The 20,897-nt window shown below is 50.6% G+C and overlaps 1 protein-coding gene across 3 annotated transcripts in view; it reads right to left on the bottom strand.

The window, feature by feature from the left end:
* Positions 1-6,939: 6,939 nt before the first annotated feature.
* Positions 6,940-20,897, bottom strand: part of lrrc2 (leucine rich repeat containing 2) — a 17,960-nt gene continuing 4,002 nt past the window's right edge. The window contains exons 4-11 of one of the 3 annotated variants that reach the window (XR_013197387.1): positions 19,307-19,362; positions 19,075-19,231; positions 18,855-18,991; positions 18,337-18,482; positions 17,290-17,442; positions 10,354-10,478; positions 9,306-9,584; positions 6,940-7,273 (exon numbers count right to left, since the gene is read on the bottom strand). Coding sequence is in view for 2 of the 3 variants with exons in the window: in XM_077217534.1 (XP_077073649.1) it covers positions 9,535-9,584; positions 10,354-10,478; positions 17,290-17,442; positions 18,337-18,482; positions 18,855-18,991; positions 19,075-19,231; positions 19,307-19,362 (824 nt within the window). In the remaining variant the exon portion in view is untranslated. Of the gene's footprint in view, positions 9,585-10,353; positions 10,479-17,289; positions 17,443-18,336; positions 18,497-18,854; positions 18,992-19,074; positions 19,232-19,306; positions 19,363-20,897 lie in introns of all 3 variants that reach the window. The other 2 variants (XM_077217534.1, XM_077217535.1) reach the window with 2 other exon arrangements.

The raw sequence follows: 20,897 nt of genomic DNA, 5'->3' as shown, positions 1-20,897 counted from the left end.
ATAAAGTGCAGCAATAACAGCATGAATGCCTAAACGTTATCAAGCAGGACTGAGTGTGTGTCGCAGGACTGAGTGTGTGTCGCAGGACTGAGTGTGTGTCGCAGGACTGAGTGTGTGTCGCAGGGCTGAGTGTGTGTCGCAGGGCTGAGTGTGTGTCGCAGGGCTGAGTGTGTGTCGCAGGACTGAGTGTGTGTCGCAGGGCTGAGTGTGTGTCGCAGGGCTGAGTGTGTGTCGCAGGGCTGAGTGTGTGTCGCAGGACTGAGTGTGTGTCGCAGGGCTGAGTGTGTGTCGCAGGGCTGAGTGTGTGTCGCAGGGCTGAGTGTCTGTCGCAGGGCTGAGTGTGTGTCGCAGGACTGAGTGTGTGTCGCAGGGCTGAGTGTGTGTCGCAGGGCTGAGTGTGTGTCGCAGGGCTGAGTGTGTGTCGCAGGGCTGAGTGTGTGTCGCAGGACTGAGTGTGTGTCGCAGGACTGAGTGTGTGTCGCAGGACTGAGTGTGTGTCGCAGGACTGAGTGTGTGTCGCAGGGCTGAGTGTGTGTCGCAGGGCTGAGTGTGTGTCGCAGGGCTGAGTGTGTGTCGCAGGGCTGAGTGTGTGTCGCAGGACTGAGTGTGTGTCGCAGGGCTGAGTGTGTGTCGCAGGACTGAGTGTGTGTCGCAGGGCTGAGTGTGTGTCGCAGGACTGAGTGTGTGTCGCAGGGCTGAGTGTGTGTCGCAGGGCTGAGTGTGTGTCGCAGGGCTGAGTGTGTGTCGCAGGGCTGAGTGTGTGTCGCATGAGTGTGTGTCGCAGGGCTGAGTGTGTGTCGCAGGACTGAGTGTGTGTCGCAGGACTGAGTGTGTATCGCAGGGCTGAGTGTGTGTCGCAGGGCTGAGTGTGTGTCGCAGGGCTGAGTGTGTGTCGCAGGGCTGAGTGTGTGTCGCATGAGTGTGTGTCGCAGGGCTGAGTGTGTGTCGCAGGACTGAGTGTGTGTCGCAGGGCTGAGTGTGTGTCGCAGGACTGAGTGTGTATCGCAGGGCTGAGTGTGTGTCGCAGGGCTGAGTGTGTGTCGCAGGGCTGAGTGTGTGTCGCAGGGCTGAGTGTGTGTCGCATGAGTGTGTCGCAGGGCTGAGTGTGTGTCGCAGGGCTGAGTGTGTGTCGCATGAGTGTGTGTCGCAGGACTGAGTGTGTGTCGCAGGGCTGAGTGTGTGTCGCAGGGCTGAGTGTGTGTCGCAGGGCTGAGTGTGTGTCGCAGGGCTGAGTGTGTGTCGCAGGGCTGAGTGTGTGTCGCAGGGCTGAGTGTGTGTCGCAGGGCTGAGTGTGTGTCGCAGGGCTGAGTGTGTGTCGCAGGACTGAGTGTGTATCGCAGGGCTGAGTGTGTGTCGCAGGACTGCGTGTGTGTCGCAGGGCTGAGTGTGTGTCGCAGGACTGAGTGTGTATCGCAGGGCTGAGTGTGTGTCGCAGGACTGAGTGTGTATCGCAGGGCTGAGTGTGTGTCGCAGGGCTGAGTGTGTGTCGCATGAGTGTGTGTCGCAGGACTGAGTGTGTGTCGCAGGGCTGAGTGTGTGTCGCAGGGCTGAGTGTGTGTCGCAGGGCTGAGTGTGTGTCGCAGGACTGAGTGTGTGTCGCAGGGCTGAGTGTGTGTCGCAGGGCTGAGTGTGTGTCGCAGGGCTGAGTGTGTGTCGCAGGACTGAGTGTGTGTCGCAGGGCTGAGTGTGTGTCGCAGGGCTGAGTGTGTGTCGCAGGGCTGAGTGTGTGTCGCAGGGCTGAGTGTGTGTCGCAGGACTGAGTGTGTGTCGCAGGGCTGAGTGTGTGTCGCAGGACTGAGTGTGTGTCGCAGGACTGAGTGTGTGTCGCAGGGCTGAGTGTGTGTCGCAGGGCTGAGTGTGTGTCGCAGGGCTGAGTGTGTGTCGCAGGGCTGAGTGTGTGTCGCAGGACTGAGTGTGTGTCGCAGGACTGAGTGTGTGTCGCAGGGCTGAGTGTGTGTCGCAGGACTGAGTGTGTGTCGCAGGGCTGAGTGTGTGTCGCAGGACTGAGTGTGTGTCGCAGGGCTGAGTGTGTGTCGCAGGGCTGAGTGTGTGTCGCATGAGTGTGTGTCGCAGGGCTGAGTGTGTGTCGCAGGACTGAGTGTGTGTCGCAGGGCTGAGTGTGTGTCGCAGGACTGAGTGTGTGTCGCAGGGCTGAGTGTGTGTCGCAGGGCTGAGTGTGTGTCGCATGAGTGTGTGTCGCAGGACTGAGTGTGTGTCGCAGGGCTGAGTGTGTGTCGCAGGGCTGAGTGTGTGTCGCAGGGCTGAGTGTGTGTCGCAGGGCTGAGTGTGTGTCGCAGGACTGAGTGTGTGTCGCAGGGCTGAGTGTGTGTCGCAGGGCTGAGTGTGTGTCGCAGGGCTGAGTGTGTGTCGCAGGGCTGAGTGTGTGTCGCAGGACTGAGTGTGTGTCGCAGGACTGAGTGTGTGTCGCAGGACTGAGTGTGTGTCGCAGGACTGAGTGTGTGTCGCAGGGCTGAGTGTGTGTCGCAGGGCTGAGTGTGTGTCGCAGGGCTGAGTGTGTGTCGCAGGGCTGAGTGTGTGTCGCAGGACTGAGTGTGTGTCGCAGGGCTGAGTGTGTGTCGCAGGACTGAGTGTGTGTCGCAGGGCTGAGTGTGTGTCGCAGGACTGAGTGTGTGTCGCAGGGCTGAGTGTGTGTCGCAGGGCTGAGTGTGTGTCGCAGGGCTGAGTGTGTGTCGCAGGGCTGAGTGTGTGTCGCATGAGTGTGTGTCGCAGGGCTGAGTGTGTGTCGCAGGACTGAGTGTGTGTCGCAGGACTGAGTGTGTATCGCAGGGCTGAGTGTGTGTCGCAGGGCTGAGTGTGTGTCGCAGGGCTGAGTGTGTGTCGCAGGGCTGAGTGTGTGTCGCATGAGTGTGTGTCGCAGGGCTGAGTGTGTGTCGCAGGACTGAGTGTGTGTCGCAGGGCTGAGTGTGTGTCGCAGGACTGAGTGTGTATCGCAGGGCTGAGTGTGTGTCGCAGGGCTGAGTGTGTGTCGCAGGGCTGAGTGTGTGTCGCAGGGCTGAGTGTGTGTCGCATGAGTGTGTCGCAGGGCTGAGTGTGTGTCGCAGGGCTGAGTGTGTGTCGCATGAGTGTGTGTCGCAGGACTGAGTGTGTGTCGCAGGGCTGAGTGTGTGTCGCAGGGCTGAGTGTGTGTCGCAGGGCTGAGTGTGTGTCGCAGGGCTGAGTGTGTGTCGCAGGGCTGAGTGTGTGTCGCAGGGCTGAGTGTGTGTCGCAGGGCTGAGTGTGTGTCGCAGGGCTGAGTGTGTGTCGCAGGACTGAGTGTGTATCGCAGGGCTGAGTGTGTGTCGCAGGACTGCGTGTGTGTCGCAGGGCTGAGTGTGTGTCGCAGGACTGAGTGTGTATCGCAGGGCTGAGTGTGTGTCGCAGGACTGAGTGTGTATCGCAGGGCTGAGTGTGTGTCGCAGGGCTGAGTGTGTGTCGCATGAGTGTGTGTCGCAGGACTGAGTGTGTGTCGCAGGGCTGAGTGTGTGTCGCAGGGCTGAGTGTGTGTCGCAGGGCTGAGTGTGTGTCGCAGGACTGAGTGTGTGTCGCAGGGCTGAGTGTGTGTCGCAGGGCTGAGTGTGTGTCGCAGGGCTGAGTGTGTGTCGCAGGACTGAGTGTGTGTCGCAGGGCTGAGTGTGTGTCGCAGGGCTGAGTGTGTGTCGCAGGGCTGAGTGTGTGTCGCAGGGCTGAGTGTGTGTCGCAGGACTGAGTGTGTGTCGCAGGGCTGAGTGTGTGTCGCAGGACTGAGTGTGTGTCGCAGGACTGAGTGTGTGTCGCAGGGCTGAGTGTGTGTCGCAGGGCTGAGTGTGTGTCGCAGGGCTGAGTGTGTGTCGCAGGGCTGAGTGTGTGTCGCAGGACTGAGTGTGTGTCGCAGGACTGAGTGTGTGTCGCAGGGCTGAGTGTGTGTCGCAGGACTGAGTGTGTGTCGCAGGGCTGAGTGTGTGTCGCAGGACTGAGTGTGTGTCGCAGGGCTGAGTGTGTGTCGCAGGGCTGAGTGTGTGTCGCATGAGTGTGTGTCGCAGGGCTGAGTGTGTGTCGCAGGACTGAGTGTGTGTCGCAGGGCTGAGTGTGTGTCGCAGGACTGAGTGTGTGTCGCAGGGCTGAGTGTGTGTCGCAGGGCTGAGTGTGTGTCGCAGGGCTGAGTGTGTGTCGCAGGGCTGAGTGTGTGTCGCAGGACTGAGTGTGTGTCGCAGGACTGAGTGTGTGTCGCAGGGCTGAGTGTGTGTCGCAGGGCTGAGTGTGTGTCGCAGGGCTGAGTGTGTGTCGCAGGACTGAGTGTGTGTCGCAGGGCTGAGTGTGTGTCGCAGGGCTGAGTGTGTGTCGCAGGACTGAGTGTGTGTCGCAGGACTGAGTGTGTGTCGCAGGGCTGAGTGTGTGTCGCAGGGCTGAGTGTGTGTCGCAGGGCTGAGTGTGTGTCGCAGGGCTGAGTGTGTGTCGCAGGACTGAGTGTGTGTCGCAGGACTGAGTGTGTATCGCAGGGCTGAGTGTGTGTCGCAGGACTGAGTGTGTGTCGCAGGGCTGAGTGTGTGTCGCAGGGCTGAGTGTGTGTCGCATGAGTGTGTGTCGCAGGGCTGAGTGTGTGTCGCAGGACTGAGTGTGTGTCGCAGGGCTGAGTGTGTGTCGCAGGACTGAGTGTGTATCGCAGGGCTGAGTGTGTGTCGCAGGGCTGAGTGTGTGTCGCAGGGCTGAGTGTGTGTCGCAGGGCTGAGTGTGTGTCGCAGGGCTGAGTGTGTGTCGCAGGACTGAGTGTGTGTCGCAGGACTGAGTGTGTGTCGCAGGACTGAGTGTGTGTCGCAGGGCTGAGTGTGTGTCGCAGGGCTGAGTGTGTGTCGCAGGGCTGAGTGTGTGTCGCAGGACTGAGTGTGTGTCGCAGGGCTGAGTGTGTGTCGCAGGACTGAGTGTGTATCGCAGGGCTGAGTGTGTGTCGCAGGACTGAGTGTGTGTCGCAGGGCTGAGTGTGTGTCGCAGGGCTGAGTGTGTGTCGCAGGGCTGAGTGTGTGTCGCATGAGTGTGTGTCGCAGGGCTGAGTGTGTGTCGCAGGACTGAGTGTGTGTCGCAGGGCTGAGTGTGTGTCGCAGGACTGAGTGTGTGTCGCAGGGCTGAGTGTGTGTCGCAGGGCTGAGTGTGTGTCGCAGGGCTGAGTGTGTGTCGCAGGGCTGAGTGTGTGTCGCAGGGCTGAGTGTGTGTCGCAGGGCTGAGTGTGTGTCGCATGAGTGTGTCGCAGGGCTGAGTGTGTGTCGCAGGACTGAGTGTGTGTCGCAGGACTGAGTGTGTGTCGCAGGGCTGAGTGTGTGTCGCATGAGTGTGTGTCGCAGGACTGAGTGTGTGTCGCAGGGCTGAGTGTGTGTCGCAGGGCTGAGTGTGTGTTGCAGGGCTGAGTGTGTGTCGCAGGACTGAGTGTGTGTCGCAGGGCTGAGTGTGTATCGCAGGGCTGAGTGTGTGTCGCAGGGCTGAGTGTGTGTCGCAGGGCTGAGTGTGTGTCGCAGGGCTGAGTGTGTGTCGCAGGGCTGAGTGTGTGTCGCAGGGCTGAGTGTGTGTCGCAGGGCTGAGTGTGTGTCGCAGGGCTGAGTGTGTGTCGCAGGACTGAGTGTGTGTCGCAGGGCTGAGTGTGTGTCGCAGGGCTGAGTGTGTGTCGCAGGACTGAGTGTGTATCGCAGGGCTGAGTGTGTGTCGCAGGACTGAGTGTGTGTCGCAGGGCTGAGTGTGTATCGCAGGGCTGAGTGTGTATCGCAGGGCTGAGTGTGTATCGCAGGGCTGAGTGTGTGTCGCAGGACTGAGTGTGTATCGCAGGGCTGAGTGTGTGTCGCAGGACTGAGTGTGTGTCGCAGGGCTGAGTGTGTGTCGCAGGGCTGAGTGTGTGTCGCAGGACTGAGTGTGTATCGCAGGGCTGAGTGTGTGTCGCAGGACTGAGTGTGTGTCGCAGGGCTGAGTGTGTGTCGCAGGGCTGAGTGTGTATCGCAGGGCTGAGTGTGTGTCGCAGGGCTGAGTGTGTGTCGCAGGACTGAGTGTGTATCGCAGGGCTGAGTGTGTGTCGCAGGGCTGAGTGTGTATCGCAGGACTGAGTGTGTATCGCAGGGCTGAGTGTGTGTCGCAGGACTGAGTGTGTGTCGCAGGACTGAGTGTGTGTCGCAAGACTGAGTGTGTATCGCAGGGCTGAGTGTGTGTCGCAGGACTGAGTGTGTATCGCAGGGCTGAGTGTGTATCGCGTTACACGTGTTTTAGCACAGAGAAGAGCAAACCTTTTAATCGCCAATCTTGGGGACCTGATTATTATTATTATGCATACTTGAAAATGAGGTGTTGACGTGACTATTTATGTGATCACATTGAATCGAGAAGCTCGTAGCCCCAGTAAAGTCATTTTAGATGTTTTTCAATGAAATGCACTGTTTTTTTAATGATGTTTCGCTACAGGCGCCATTCTTCATGTCTATGCAGACTCAGTGATGCTCTCTGGTTTGTAGATTGTGTTGATGCGTTCAGTGCACATTAAGCATTCGTCTGCAAGCAGACGTGTGTTACAAGCTGTTCGTTAATCAATGTTTCAATAAACCACTTCATATTCCAGGGTTGGATTTGTGTGTTTTCTCCATTGACAGCTTTAGCTCTGCAAAATAACAGTCGTTTTCCAGTGATAAAATATCTAAACATTCAAGATACATTTACTGACTGAAGATATGAAGATAAAAAATCATCAAAAATGTCCTTAAAACAAGAATAAATATCCGCTTGAACTCAGTTTATTTTTCTGACTCCATTGGCAGATATTTTTTCTTGTTTTAAACACAAACTCACTTCATTTTTCAGTCTTAATATCTTCATTCATTTTGCTTCTTCTCCAGTAAATGTATCTTGATTTAATAATGTTTAGATATTTGTGCTGGAAAACGAGACAGAAACACTGAGGAAAACATCATGTTTTATTTATGCCAGAAGGCAAAATAGATGAAAAAGTTTTTAATTCCAATACATTAAAATGGCACTTTTTAATGAAATTTCTTACAAAACATTGAGTTCTATCAAACAGGATCATAATCATGCTGTTAAACATTTTGGTCACATCAAAACAAACTTAATGAAGATCTTCCCCGAAAACCAGATCAAAATGGGTTTGCCATCAGCATTTTAACTAGTAAGAATGATAAATGCGTTCAAAAATAAAAACGTGAACTTTACCCGTCTAGCTGTCTGCACTGCAAAACAAGTCTCGTTTTCCAGCACAAATATCGAAACATTCTTAAATCAAGATACATTTACTGGAGAAGCAGCAAAATGACTGAAGATATAAGTCTGAAAAAATAATTAAAATGACGCGAGTTTGTGCTTAAAGTCGTCATGAAATGGAAGTTGCGATTGTCCTTTTTTCCTTATTGTGATGTATATCCGAGTGAAGCGGCTTCTGAAATTAGAAAGAAATATAGGGCGGGGCTTGATCTCGTCCTTCGGGAATTGATTGGACCGTTGGAGGTTGGGCGTTGCTAACAAAATGGAGGCAGATTTGAACGCCAGTTTAGAGTCAGTTGTGGAGGATTACTCTCCGTTACCCTCCCATGAAGCATTTTTAATTGATGAACCCGAAGATGAGAACGAGAACGAGCAGACACATTTTCCGGAAGGAATCACGCCCCATATTTATATGAGCTTCCCGCGAACCAAGATGACAGACCACAATAGGCACACCCACTAGTAATAGCCACGCCCTCTAGTAATAGCCACGCCCTCTAGTGATAGCCACACCCTCTAGTGATAGCCACACCCTCTAGTAATAGCCAAACCCTCTAGTAATAACCACGCCCTCTAGTAATAGCCACACCCTCTAGTAATAACCACACCCTCTAGTAATAGCCACACCCTCTAGTAATAGCCACACCCTCTAGTAATAGCCACGCCCTCTAGTAATAGCCACGCCCTCTAGTAATAGCCACGGCCTCTAGTAATAGCCACACCCTCTAGTAATAGCCACACCCTCTAGTAATAGCCACGCCCTCTAGTAATAGCCACGCCCTCTAGTAATAGCCACGCCCTCTAGTAATAGCCACGCCCTCTAGTGATAGCCACGCCCTCTAGTAATACATTTTGACCGGAAGAGAAGTCGATTCGAGGGGGGAGGGAAGGGTAATGTATTTTTATTAAAGGGTTAGTTCACCCAAAAATGAAAATGATGTCATTAATGACTCACCCTCATGTCGTTCCAAGCCCGTAAGACCTCCGTTCATCTTCAGAACACAGTTTAAGATATTTTAGATTCAGTCCGAGAGCTTTTTGTCCCTCCATTGAAAATCTATGTGCGGTATACTGTCCTTGTCCAGAAAGGCAATAAAGACATCATCAAAGTAGTCCATGTGACATCAGTGGGTTAGTTAGAATGTTTTGAAGCATCGAAAATACATTTTGTTCCAAAAATAAAAAAAACGACGACTTTATTCAGCATTGTATTCTCTTCCGGTTCTGTTGTGGATCCGCTTTCATGAGTCCGCTGATGTAAGACGAGCTGACGTGTGTCTGGTGCGCCCGAGCTTCGTTTACAGTCTGAGGGAGACGCACGCTGGAAACAAAACAATCTTCGCAAACATGTCTAAGGATTCTCACACAGGGGAAGACTTGCATTTTTTTTAACCAGACATATTTATTTGAACCCGAATACACGGACGCACCAGATACACGTCAGCTCGTCTTACGTCATCAGCGTCACTGCGGACTCGTGAACGCGGATCCCCTACAGAACCGGAAGAGAATACAATGCTGAATAAAGTCGTCGTTTTTGTTATTTTTGGAAAAAAATGTATTTTTGATCCTTCAAAAAATTCTAACTAACCCACTGATGTCACATGGACTACTTTGATGATGTCTTTATTGCCTTTCTGGACAAGGACAGTATACCGCACATAGATTTTCAATGGAGGGACAGAAAGCTCTCGGACTGAATCTAAAATATCTTAAACTGTGTTCTGAAGATGAACGGAGGTCTTACGGGCTTGGAACGACATGAGGGTGAGTCATTAATGACATCATTTTCATTTTTGGGTGAACTAACCCTTTAAAGATTATAAGGGTACATTAATTTTTTTTAAAATAATGAAGTGCACAGATAAATCATTTATAATAAACACTACAATATTATATATAAAAATACGAATGGTAAAATTTTATTTCATGACGACTTTAAAACCAGAATGGAGTCCGAAAAACAATCTTATTTACCCTTTGTGTAACTCAATTGGAGGATAAGCACAACTCACTTCATTTTCGTACATTTTTCATTAAACAAGACTTAATATCTTCAGTCATTTTGCTTCTTCAGTAAATGCATCTTGATTTAAGAATATTTAGATATTTGTGCTGGAAAACAAGACAAAAAAAAAGTGCTGCTACAGAAGAAATCCAAACCCTTCAGATACTCAAACTTATCAACAGTAAAACCTGCGTTTGGATTTGGATTGCACTCGGAATGAGAGAACTAATAACTGGATCACACTGACGTCTGGAGTCATGATGAAGATGATGAGGATGATGATGATGGTGTGTGTTCTTCATCTTCTACAGCAAGCAGCTCAAGGACACTTTAGTGGTGTACATCGGTTGAGTGTCTGAAAAGAGTCGTTTGAGGAACATTTAAAACTCAATATCTGCAAATGTATTATTTTTAAACACTCTTGCATGCTTATATTTTACGTCATCCTTCCCTCTGGTCTTTTGGACCTGGAAAACATTTATTCATCAGAGGAGTCCAAGACTCCGGGACTTTTGTCGCACTTGAACCACGAATACACACAAAAAAATGTAAAGGATTCGAGGAGAATTTAAAAAAGTAAGAAATCCTTCCCTCTCGGGTCAATCTGACTCCCTCAGGAATGCGAGGAATGCTTCAGTACACATATAAAACCTAAAATGCTCAAAACTCTAAATAAAAATGCTAAAACTTCACCAATAAATGATTTTATACAGTCTGCATGTGTGTCTGAACGCATTCTGTAGAGAAACTGACTTTAGGACCCAGAGGAACAGCTCATTTACTCCATATAGAGATATAAGCCCATCTAGAGTCATGAAATATCATCTTATATTATTTATTTAACACAAGAAGTCTGCAAAGACACACAATGTAAGATAGTTTGAGCTGAATTAAAAGGGTTATGCAAGAGACTGTGAGTTATTTTGAATTTAATTTGAAAGAATTTGAGGATTGTGCTTAAATTACTATTTATTTATTATTTATTGATAAAATCTAGAAATGTAAAGGTAAATAAAATAACAAAATAGAAAAAATATGATAAAAAATTAAATAAAATAAGCTTTCTGAGTATAATTTCAGGGCTTGCGAGGGAAAGATGAGGTAAACGTAATCGATGACATCACCTCTGTCCTGAAGAGACTCGATGTATGTTTTCATAAACTCCTTCTCGAGATCATCCTTAACTTCTGCGTCCATGTTCACGTCTTCATCCGGAGCGCTGATCGGATTGTCATAAAGTCGGATTAATCTAGAACAGAAAGATCACGATCAGGCCGATTGTGTTTTGAAGTAGGGCTGCACAATATATTGAAATTATTGAAATATTGCAAATGTATATATCACAACGGCTTGCAATAACTGGGGTCATGGACAAAAGACTGATAACTTTATTAGCTTTAATAAGAATCAGTATATATATTTAATTCATACAGTGAAAACGATACTCGGTTACTAACGTAACCTCGGTTCTCTCTAGAGAGGTTCTCTCGTATTGCGTAAGTTTAGCTTACGCTACGGGAAAGATTCATCTTCTCGAGATACTGAAGCCAAAAAATTATCCTTAATTTTGTATAACTTGTCAACGCAGTGCAGCAGCTAGCAGACCTAGAGCAGGCCATCTCGCGTGCTCATTGGCTGCCCTGCGGGCAACTGCTGCAGCCTACCAGTGCGCCCGGCGTGACGTCACGCCCAATGAAGGGCGCCCGCGCCTTTATAGCGTCACAGCCCACCAGATAGGCGTGGCTTAGCGTATAAAATAGGGGCTGTAGGCTGAATTCTCTGGTTTTTCGACGACTGAAGCGAAGTCGCTCGTGGCGTGAGCACGGCCGGTTACGCAATACTCGTTCCCTCTCTAGAGAGAACCGAGGTTACGTTAGTAACCGAGTATCGTTCTCTTACGAGAGGTTCTCTCGTATTGCGTAAGTTTAGCTTACGCTACGGGAACACTTTGTCAACGCCGTGCGCGCCAAGCATCCACCATGAGACCCCGAACTTAAGGGGAACCCCATAAGTGGAAAAAATAAGGTGGCCAGCCACGCGGGCCATCACTTGTACATAAGCACACATAGGGAATACAGAGCAGCGCGCCGGTCTGTATAGTCATATGGCACATACCCTACCTAGTGCAGCTCAACCAGGAGAGCTGAGTCATGAACGTGATCTGAGCAGGAGATCTGGGCAGAATACACCTCTTTTCAGACTGACAACAGTTTAGCCTGCAAGGCAGGAACTTCTAGGTTATAAAACCTGACAAAGGTAGACGGGGAGCTCCAGCCCGCCGCTACACATATGTCATGGATAGAAATTCCACTGGACCATGCCCACGACGAGGCCAGACCTCTCGTGGAATGAGCCCTGATGCCCAGAGGGCATTGCAGGCCTTTTGACGCGTAAGCTGCCGCTATAGCGTCCACTATCCATCTGGACAGGCTCTGTATCGAGGAGGCAAGCCCCTTGGCGCGCCCACCGAACGAAACGAAAAGCTGTTCCGAACGCCTGAAGGAGGCGGAGCGCGTAATGTAAACCCTCAGCGCTCTGACAGGGCAGAGGAGATTCACATCACTTTCGCTGTCAGATGCTGGCAGAGCTGACAACGAAATAACTTGCGCTCTGAATGGAGTGCCCATCACTTTAGGGACATAACCATGTCTAGGTCTGAGGATGACTTTAGAGTCATTTGGTCCGAACTCAAGACACGACGCGCTGACAGTCAGCGCGTGCAGATCCCCTACACGTTTTACTGACGACAGTGCAGTCAGAAAAACGGCTTTTAGTGATAGATATTTCAACTCCACGGAGTCTAGTGGTTCAAATGGAAAAGCTTTCAGGGCCTCGAGGACCAGTGAAAGATCCCACATGGGAACCGACGGGGGGCGCGGCGGATTCATCCTTCTAGCTCCTCTAAGGAAGCGGATGACCAACTCATGTCTTCCCAGTGACTGGCCGTGCGTCGATTCCGCGAATGCTGCTACGGCCGCCACGTAAACTTTGAGCGTGGATGGGGATCTTCCCTTATCCAACAGCTCTTGTAGGAAAGTGAGCAGATGCGCCACCCCGCATGTCCGCGGGTCCAGACCTCTGTCGGTGCACCATCCAGAGAACACCGACCATTTAGACGCGTAGAGCCTTCTCGTGGAAGGGGCTCTAGACTGCGTGATCGTGTTCATCACTCCTTCTGGCAGGGCAACGAGTACCCGTTGATCAACCATGCATGCAGAGACCAGCGCTCTGGATGGGGATGCCAGATCATGCCGCGAGCTTGAGAGAGGAGATCTGCCCTCACCAGAATCGGCCACGGAGCTGTATGTGACAGCCGTGCCAGTTCCGGGAACCAAGTCTGATTCTCCCAACGCGGGGCTATGAGGAGCACCGAGTGGCGCGTTTCCCTGATCCTCTTGATCACCTGTGGCAACAGAGAGACCGGAGGGAAAGCATATAGCGGGAGGCTGGGCCAAACCTGGGCCAGCGCGTCCTCGTCCTTCGAGAAGAACATCGGGCATTGAGCGTTGTCTTTTGACGCAAACAGGTCGACTTCCGCTCTGCCGAATAGGCGCCACAGTTTCTGGACCGTTTGGGGGTGCAGGGACCATTCCCCTGGGGGAACATTGTCCCTGGACAGTCTGTCTTGGCCGTCGTTCAAATGGCCAGGCACATGCGCCGCCCTCAGCGAGCGCAGGTTCGTCTGTGACCAAATAAGGAGGCGTTCCGTCAGATTGCAGAGATTTCTGGATCTGACACCGCCCTGACGGTTTACATAGGATACCACAGATGTGTTGTCCGAGCGGACAAGAACATGCTGGTCCTGTATAAACGGGAGGAAGCACTTCAGCGCGTTCTCGACCGCTATCATTTCCAGACAGTTTATGTGAAAACCCTTCTCCTGGTCTGACCACTGGCCAAAGGCCGGTCTGCCCTCGAACAGCGCGCCCCAACCCGAGTTGGACGCGTCTGTCGAGATGACCTTCCGATAAGAGATGGTTCCCATCATTACTCCATGCTGGTACCAATCGGCCACTAACCAGGGCTGCAGAGCTGTTATGCAGGTCTGAGTCACTCTGATTTTCTGGCCGCCAGACACCCAGGCTCGGCGAGGCGCGCGAGCGTTCAACCAGCGTTGGAGCGGGCGCATGCGCAGTAGGCCCAGCTGGAGCACCGCTGCAGCTGATGCCATACAGCCCAACATCCTTTGAAATGTTTTCAAAGGGAGAAAGCTGCCCTTCTGGAAAGATGCGGCTAGGTGGCGAACACGGCGCGCGCGCTGTGTCGATAAACGAGCCGTCATGGTCACCGAGTCTAGTTCTATTCCTAAAAAGGAAATTGACTGGCTGGGCAGTAATGAGCTCTTGGTCCAGTTGACCGTGAGACCCAAGCTTTCCAGATGACTGAGAAGCACTGTTCTGTGAGATAGTAGTTCTGTCTCTGACTGTGCCAATATCAGCCAATCGTCCAGATAGTTCATTATGCGCAGCCCCTGACTTCTCAGGGGGGCGAGCGCCGCGTCCATGCACTTTGTAAATGTACGGGGTGCTAGGGACAGGCCGAACGGCAGGACGGTGTATTGATATGCCTGACCGTCGAAGGCGAATCTCAAAAATTGCCTGTGACGGGGTACTATCTGAATCTGAAAATATCCTTCAGATCTAGAGAAATAAACCAGTCCCTCGGGCGAACGTGCGCGAGGATTTTTCTGGTCGTAAGCATTTTGAACGGTCTTTTTACAAGCACTTTGTTCAAATATCTCAGATCTAGGATAGGTCTGAAGGCTCCGTCCTTCTTGGGTACGAGAAAATATCGGCTGTAAAAGCCTGACTCGCTCAGAGAAGGCGGCACCTTTTCTATAGCCCCTTTGCACAGCAGCTTTGCTATTTCTGCGTGAAGTAGGTCTGCTACTTCCGCATTCACTATCGTCGCGGTCCGGGCTTGAAAGCGCGGAGGACGGCGAACGAATTGAAGTGCATAGCCCTGCTTTATTGTGCTCAACACCCATTCTGAAATCCCTGGGATAGTTTCCCACGCAGCTATGTGAGCCGCCAGGGGGCGAATGGCCTCCGGGTTCAGACCGCCGCCATTTGCGGGCTTGTGAAACTGAACCGGAGGCAATGGCCGCTCGCTGACAGCCGAGACCGGCTGACTTATGTGAGATGTCCCGATCATAAGGGATGGGGAACATACTTTTGCCACACTTTGACGCGCGAGCAGCGCTCTGGGCGGGAGAGCTCTCTGTAAGCGTGAGCGCGCGCACGCGGGCACGAGACTTACAACTGTATCTGACGCCCCGATCATAGTAGATGGGGAGCGTTTTATTAACGCCCTGTGTTTCGTGATAACACTTAAACGCACAGGCGGGACCCGGGGGAAGGTTTGTGTTAGCAAGCGTGAGCGCTCTCTGGCGGGCACGAGACTTACGTTCATAAGCTTTTTTGATCGTGTAACAGAGCGGGCAGATAGTGGGCACAGACCTGTGGACACATTTCTTACATTCAACACTCGAGCGGCTTTTCTGCGCTTTATGAGAGTGTGCTCTGTGAGTGACACGGGATTTTGAGTGCTTATGTGTAGGGGTGAACACTGGGGCGTGGGCACATTCACTACACTTAAAACACTGACGGCGTGAGCCGGACCAGACATTATACTCTTTTTGAGATTTCTCTGGGTCGCCGTGAAAACGGCGTTTGTGTGCAGGCGAGAGGGTGAATAAACCGGCTCGTTGGCTGCAAGTTGAACCACTGCAGTAGCCTGTTCGAAGGGGACTGACAGGGAAATGAACTTTGACGGCGGTCCGGCCGCAGCGGGACACGCGCGTCTTTTCTCTCCCGCTGTTAGGAGGGCTTCGCGTGCTCAGACTTCAGCGTGAGCCTTTGCCGAGGCCCTCTGGGGGGCGGCGGTCTGCGACGGCTGTCTGAGCGCGATCTAGGGCGGCCGCCCTGACGTCGCTGCGAAGGCTGATGCTGAGGCTGTGCTGGACGCTGGGTGCTGGTTCGCACAGGAGGCTGGCTTTGTCTCTCGCGAGAGCGGCCTGTGGCGGAACTCGAGCGTCGCGGCAGGAAGAGGTTCATGGCCTGCGTGGTCTTTTGCACCATAGAGAAGCGGTCAACAATCCCGTTCACCGCTGGGCCGAAGAGACCAGTGGGGGAAAGCGGCGCGTTCAGAAAGGTGGCTCGCTCAGTTTCCCTCATATCCGCGAGCATTAACCAGAGGTGCCTCTCCGTCACGGTTAACGCGGCCATGGCTCGTCCGATGGCCTGGGCTGCAGCTTTGGTGGCGCGGAGAGAAAGATCCGTCGCGCTTCTCAAATCCGTAACCGCAGCTGGGTCCCGGCCCTTCTCATCCCATTCACGGAGGAGGTCGGCTTGCAGGATCTGAAGCACAGCCATCGAGTGTAGAGCAGACGCGGCCTGGCCGGAGGCGGCATAAGCGCGGCCGACCAAGGCGGAAGTGGCTCTGCAGGCTTTAGACGGGAGGGCTGACCGTGACCGCCATCTCGCGGAGGGCGGGCAAAGGTGCGCTGCGACCGCCTCTTCCACAGGGGGAATCGCTGTGTACCCTTTCTCGGCGGCGCCGTCCACTCGGGAGAGCGACGCGGAGGCCTGTGACTGAAGTCTAGCCGAAAAAGGCGAATTCCACGACTTCGTCAGCTCCGCATGAAGTTCCGGCAGGAATGGAGCGGGCCTGGTTTCTGAAACTGCGCGGCGGCGACTTTGAAGGAAGCAGCCGTCGAGCCTGTTCGGCGCGGGTTCCTTCGGCAGCGACCACTCGAGCCCGAGACGGTCGACAGCTTGCGTCAGCAGGCGCATAAGTTCCGCGTCAGCTCCAGCGCGGGTACGGGCGGATTCCTGGATTGACGAGGAGGCGGAGTGAAGCGACCATTCCTCGCTGTCTGATGCCAGGATAGAGCAGCAGTCTTTTGTGGCGTGTCCCACGGACTCATCCTCCGAAGTGACGGCAGTGAGGCTCGCAAGCGGCAGCTGCGCGTCAGTGAGGAGAGGTGGGGAAGGCGAGAGCGAGGCTCGAGGGAGGTTCTCCGGCGAGCGCGTCGCTGTGGCCACAGGTTCCGGCTGTCTCAGGGAACGGCGCTTCTTTCTGCGCGATCCCACAGGAGGCGGAGTGACTGCTGTGGTGTTGAACGCTTCGAGTCGAGCCCGCAGGGTCGACAGCGGAAGCTCCTCACAGAGCTCGCAGCCCCCGGACGCGAGGGCGAGCTCTGCGTGTTCCAGGCCCAGGCAGAGAGCGCAGATCAGGTGGCGGTCTCCGGCGCTGAGCGGGGCTTTACACGAGCCGCAGGAAGTGCGAGGCATCTTTAAAAAGACGCTCGCTGCTCTTTTAGAATGATTTGCAAAAAAGGATACGTCGCCGGATAGCGTAGCTCGCACGGATGGCTGAAGGTGGCGAGGACGGCCGGCTTCCTCAGCGCTGTCCTAAGCTGGCTGTTCGCTGTTCGACGGCGGCGGTGGCTTCTCTCAAATCCAGCGATGCGAAGAGCTCGCTGAAGAGTTGAAAAATCAGAGAATTCAGCCTACAGCCCCTATTTTATACGCTAAGCCACGCCTATCTGGTGGGCTGTGACGCTATAAAGGCGCGGGCGCCCTTCATTGGGCGTGACGTCACGCCGGGCGCACTGGTAGGCTGCAGCAGTTGCCCGCAGGGCAGCCAATGAGCACGCGAGATGGCCTGCTCTAGGTCTGCTAGCTGCTGCACTGCGTTGACAAGTTATACAAAATTAAGGATAATTTTTTGGCTTCAGTATCTCGAGAAGATGAATCTTTCCCGTAGCGTAAGCTAAACTTACGCAATACGAGAGAACCTCTCGTAAGAGAACTAAGCAGAGTTTTATTTGTACATTTGATTATTCAGTTTCTGTGGTTTAATAATCCTAATGTTTACACTGATGTTAAATAACACTAAATAACACAAAGAACGTGAAACAAGTATGTAGGTTATATCATTTTAAATATATTTTAAAGATAATTTAAGTTTATTTTACACACTTTAAGCATTATCGTATCGAATATCGCATTCTTCTTCAAAATCGTGCACACACACACACACACACACACACACACTTGATGTCAGGACTGTCGACGATCTGAGACGGGATGCTGTAGAGCTCGTCTGCGCTGATGACCAGCATCTTCAGGTGAACGAGGTTCGTCATCGTCATCGGGACGCGGCGCACTCGATTCCTGTGGAGGAACAGCGTCTCCAACGCCTCGAGTCTGAAGGAGAAGCACAGCGAATCATGATGTGTGTGTGAACACACTCTCTCACACACACTCACTCACTCTCTCACACACACACACACACACACACACACACACACACACACACACACACACACCTGACAGCGTCTCCAACGCCTCGAGTCTGAAGGAGAAGCACAGCGAATCATGATGTGTGTGTGAACACACTCTCTCACACACACTCACTCACTCTCACACACACACACACACACACACACACACACACACACACACCTGACAGCGTCTCCAACGCCTCGAGTCTGAAGGAGAAGCACAGCGAATCATGATGTGTGTGTAAACACACTCTCTCACACTCACTCACTCAGTCACTCTCTCACACACACACACACACACACAGACACACCTGACAGCGTCTCCAACGCCTCGAGTCTGAAGGAGAAGCACAGCGAATCATGATGTGTGTGTGAACACACTCTCTCACACACACTCACTCACTCTCACACACACACACACACACACACACACACTCACACACCTGACAGCGTCTCCAACGCCTCGAGTCTGAAGGAGAAGCACATCGAATCATGATGTGTGTGTGAACACACTCTCTCACACACACTCACTCACTCTCACACACACACACACTAACCCGACCCCTAAACCTACCCATCACACACACACAATAACCCGACCCCTAAACCTACCCATCACACACACACACCCTAAACCTACCCATCACACACACACACACACACACACACACTAACCCGACCCCTAAACCTACCCATCACACACACATACATACACACACACACACACACACACACACACACACTAACCCGACCCCTAAACCTACCCATCACACACACACACCCTAAACCTACCCATCACACACACACACACACACACCGGTCAATGTCTTCGGGCAGGTCAGTGAGTCTGTTGTTGCTGATGTCTAAACACTTCAGGTTCTCCATGCGCAGAACACAGATCGGGATACTGGGAAACTGGTTCTCCGACACATCCAAGTGCTTCAGTTTCTTCAGATTCCGCAACTGGAAGAAGAAGAGTATCACAGCTTTTTTATTTTCCTTGGTTATGCGAACGTTGCGGGAACATTCCATTCAATCATTATGGGAACGTTACTTTGGAATGTTCAGAACGTTCTGAAATAAGTTGCAACATTTAAAAATGTTTCAGAAAAACAGTTCCATCAACGATGTATAAATAATCTTTTTGTGCTGACGTTTTTGAGAACATAAAGGCCAGATAATTGAACCACGAATGTTCTATTAACGTTACTGGAATAACGTTTGTCCATAACTTTGAGAACCAACAGAACATTCGGAGAATTCCCTGTTAGCTGGGATAGACAAAAATATCTGTAATGTGAAATAATGATTATTAGCAGAAGTGAAGGATTGTACCTCAAAGGGAAGCTCAGACAAGCTTCTGTTCGCCGTCATCTCTAATCGTTCTAGATTCTCGCATTCTCCGAGTTCAGCTGGAATGCTCTGCAGTTTATTATAATTCACATTTAATTCCCTCAGGTTGATCAGTTTTCCTGTGAAAGACGAGACGTGTGTGTGATTTCTACCGTGTGGGATAATAAGGAGTGTGTGAGATCTGAGGTTTAGTGACACGTACCGATTTCCACAGGAATCTTCGTCAGTCCGTTCTTGGGAACGTCCAGAACACGCAGATCCACGAACGCCTCGATGAACGCGGGAATCTCGCGAATCTTCGTCGCGCGGATGTGCCATTCCCTCAGATACGTCATAAACTGAAGATCTTCCGGTAATTTCTGCAAATCGCAATCATAGTAAAGTCTCGGACAGTACAAATGCGTTTAAAAAACAAAAGCGTTTTCAGATATTACCATCCATTTGTCTCCATTGAGCTCAAAAATGAACTTCTTGTTCTCAGTGTCAGTTTCTGGAGGAGGTAGAAGGTCAGAGAAAATTGATGAGGTTTATTATAGCTAACTATATCTGAAACACATGCAGTCAAACCTTATCCAGACATCTTCAACATTTCTCACATTATCTCAGTTTATTCGCTATAGTTGGTAATAAAATCTGACCAGAACTCAGTTGATCTTTGACTGGTTTTGTCCGTCCTTCTGTTAGACTCTCACACATGAATTATGTTGAATATCTGTCAGCTGTTAAATTTAACTACACAATTAGATAATACCAGTTTAGCTCAACCAATCACCAAGCAATGCTTCATGTTGTTCAGTCTGTGGTGTAAAAAGCTGCATTAGTTATTAAAGAAAAAACACTTCAGCAAAACATGATCAGCTCAAAGTGTCTGAATAACTATTAAAGTCCCATATTTTACTGGTAGTCGCTGTATGAAGAATTATTGTGTATAATATGTCACAGTTTACTTTATTTTGCTCTCCTCACTTACAGAAATTAACTATAGAGTCCTGCACACACTAGTAAAACAATATCTGGTGTCTGAATCATTTTTGGTTTGACTGTATATACATACATTTATAGATATATTATTAAATAAATGCTTAAAAAAACACAACAAAATCACTACAACTTTAACTAAAATGAAAATGATTCAAAATATTAATAAAAAATATAGTATCTCAATAATACTAAAATAACCCTGGTTTGGGCAAATAAAATTTTTTAAAAAAAAAAAGGAAATCTATCACTTATTTTAAAACTTCAACTAAGATTTAGGCTAGAATTATTGAAGAATGTATTTTAATATCCATTTCTTTCATCAAGTTTGCCCGTCGGACAACATCTCATAACTTTGGCTTTATAAAGTTATAAACAAACTTTCTTCCAGTAACATTAATAGAATGTTTGTTCAATATTATCTGGTCTTTAATAACGTTATCAAAACAGCATTTGGATAAGAATATTGTGTATACATTGTTCATGGAACTTTTTTTTCTAAAACGTTTTCAGTTGGATGTTCGTCTAACGTTTTTTAAATGTTATTGCCATAATGTTGGAAGAATGATTCAATAGAGAAAATGTATTCTCTGACATTCACATAAACAAATCTTTTTTTTTTAACATTTACAAAAAAATTCGGAGAAATAATGATTTCATAACTTAAAGGGAACGTCAGCGGAATGTTCTTCGAACGAATGTATAGTGTGTGTAGTTGATCACATGACCGGTCCAGGTAACACTGTATACCGTTGTGTAGTGTGTATAGTGTGTGTAGTTGATCACATGACCGGTCCAGGTAACACTGCATACCGTTGTGTAGTGTGTGTAGAGTGTGTAGTTGATCACATGACCGGTCCAGGTAACACTGTATACCGTTGTGTAGTGTGTATAGTGTGTGTAGTTGATCACATGACCGGTCCAGGTAACACTGTATACCGTTGTGTAGTGTGTGTAGAGTGTGTAGTTGATCACATGACCGGTCCAGGTAACACTGCATACCGTTGTGTAGTGTGTATAGTGTGTGTAGTTGATCACATGACCGGT

Source organism: Siphateles boraxobius, unplaced genomic scaffold (genome assembly GCF_051911475.1).
Source record: "Siphateles boraxobius isolate OS27281-9 unplaced genomic scaffold, OSU_SipBor_1 74, whole genome shotgun sequence".
Classification (NCBI taxonomy): Eukaryota; Metazoa; Chordata; class Actinopteri; order Cypriniformes; family Leuciscidae; genus Siphateles; species Siphateles boraxobius.
Note: the sequence above shows the minus strand (reverse complement) of the source record. Positions and strands in the feature narration are given on the sequence as shown.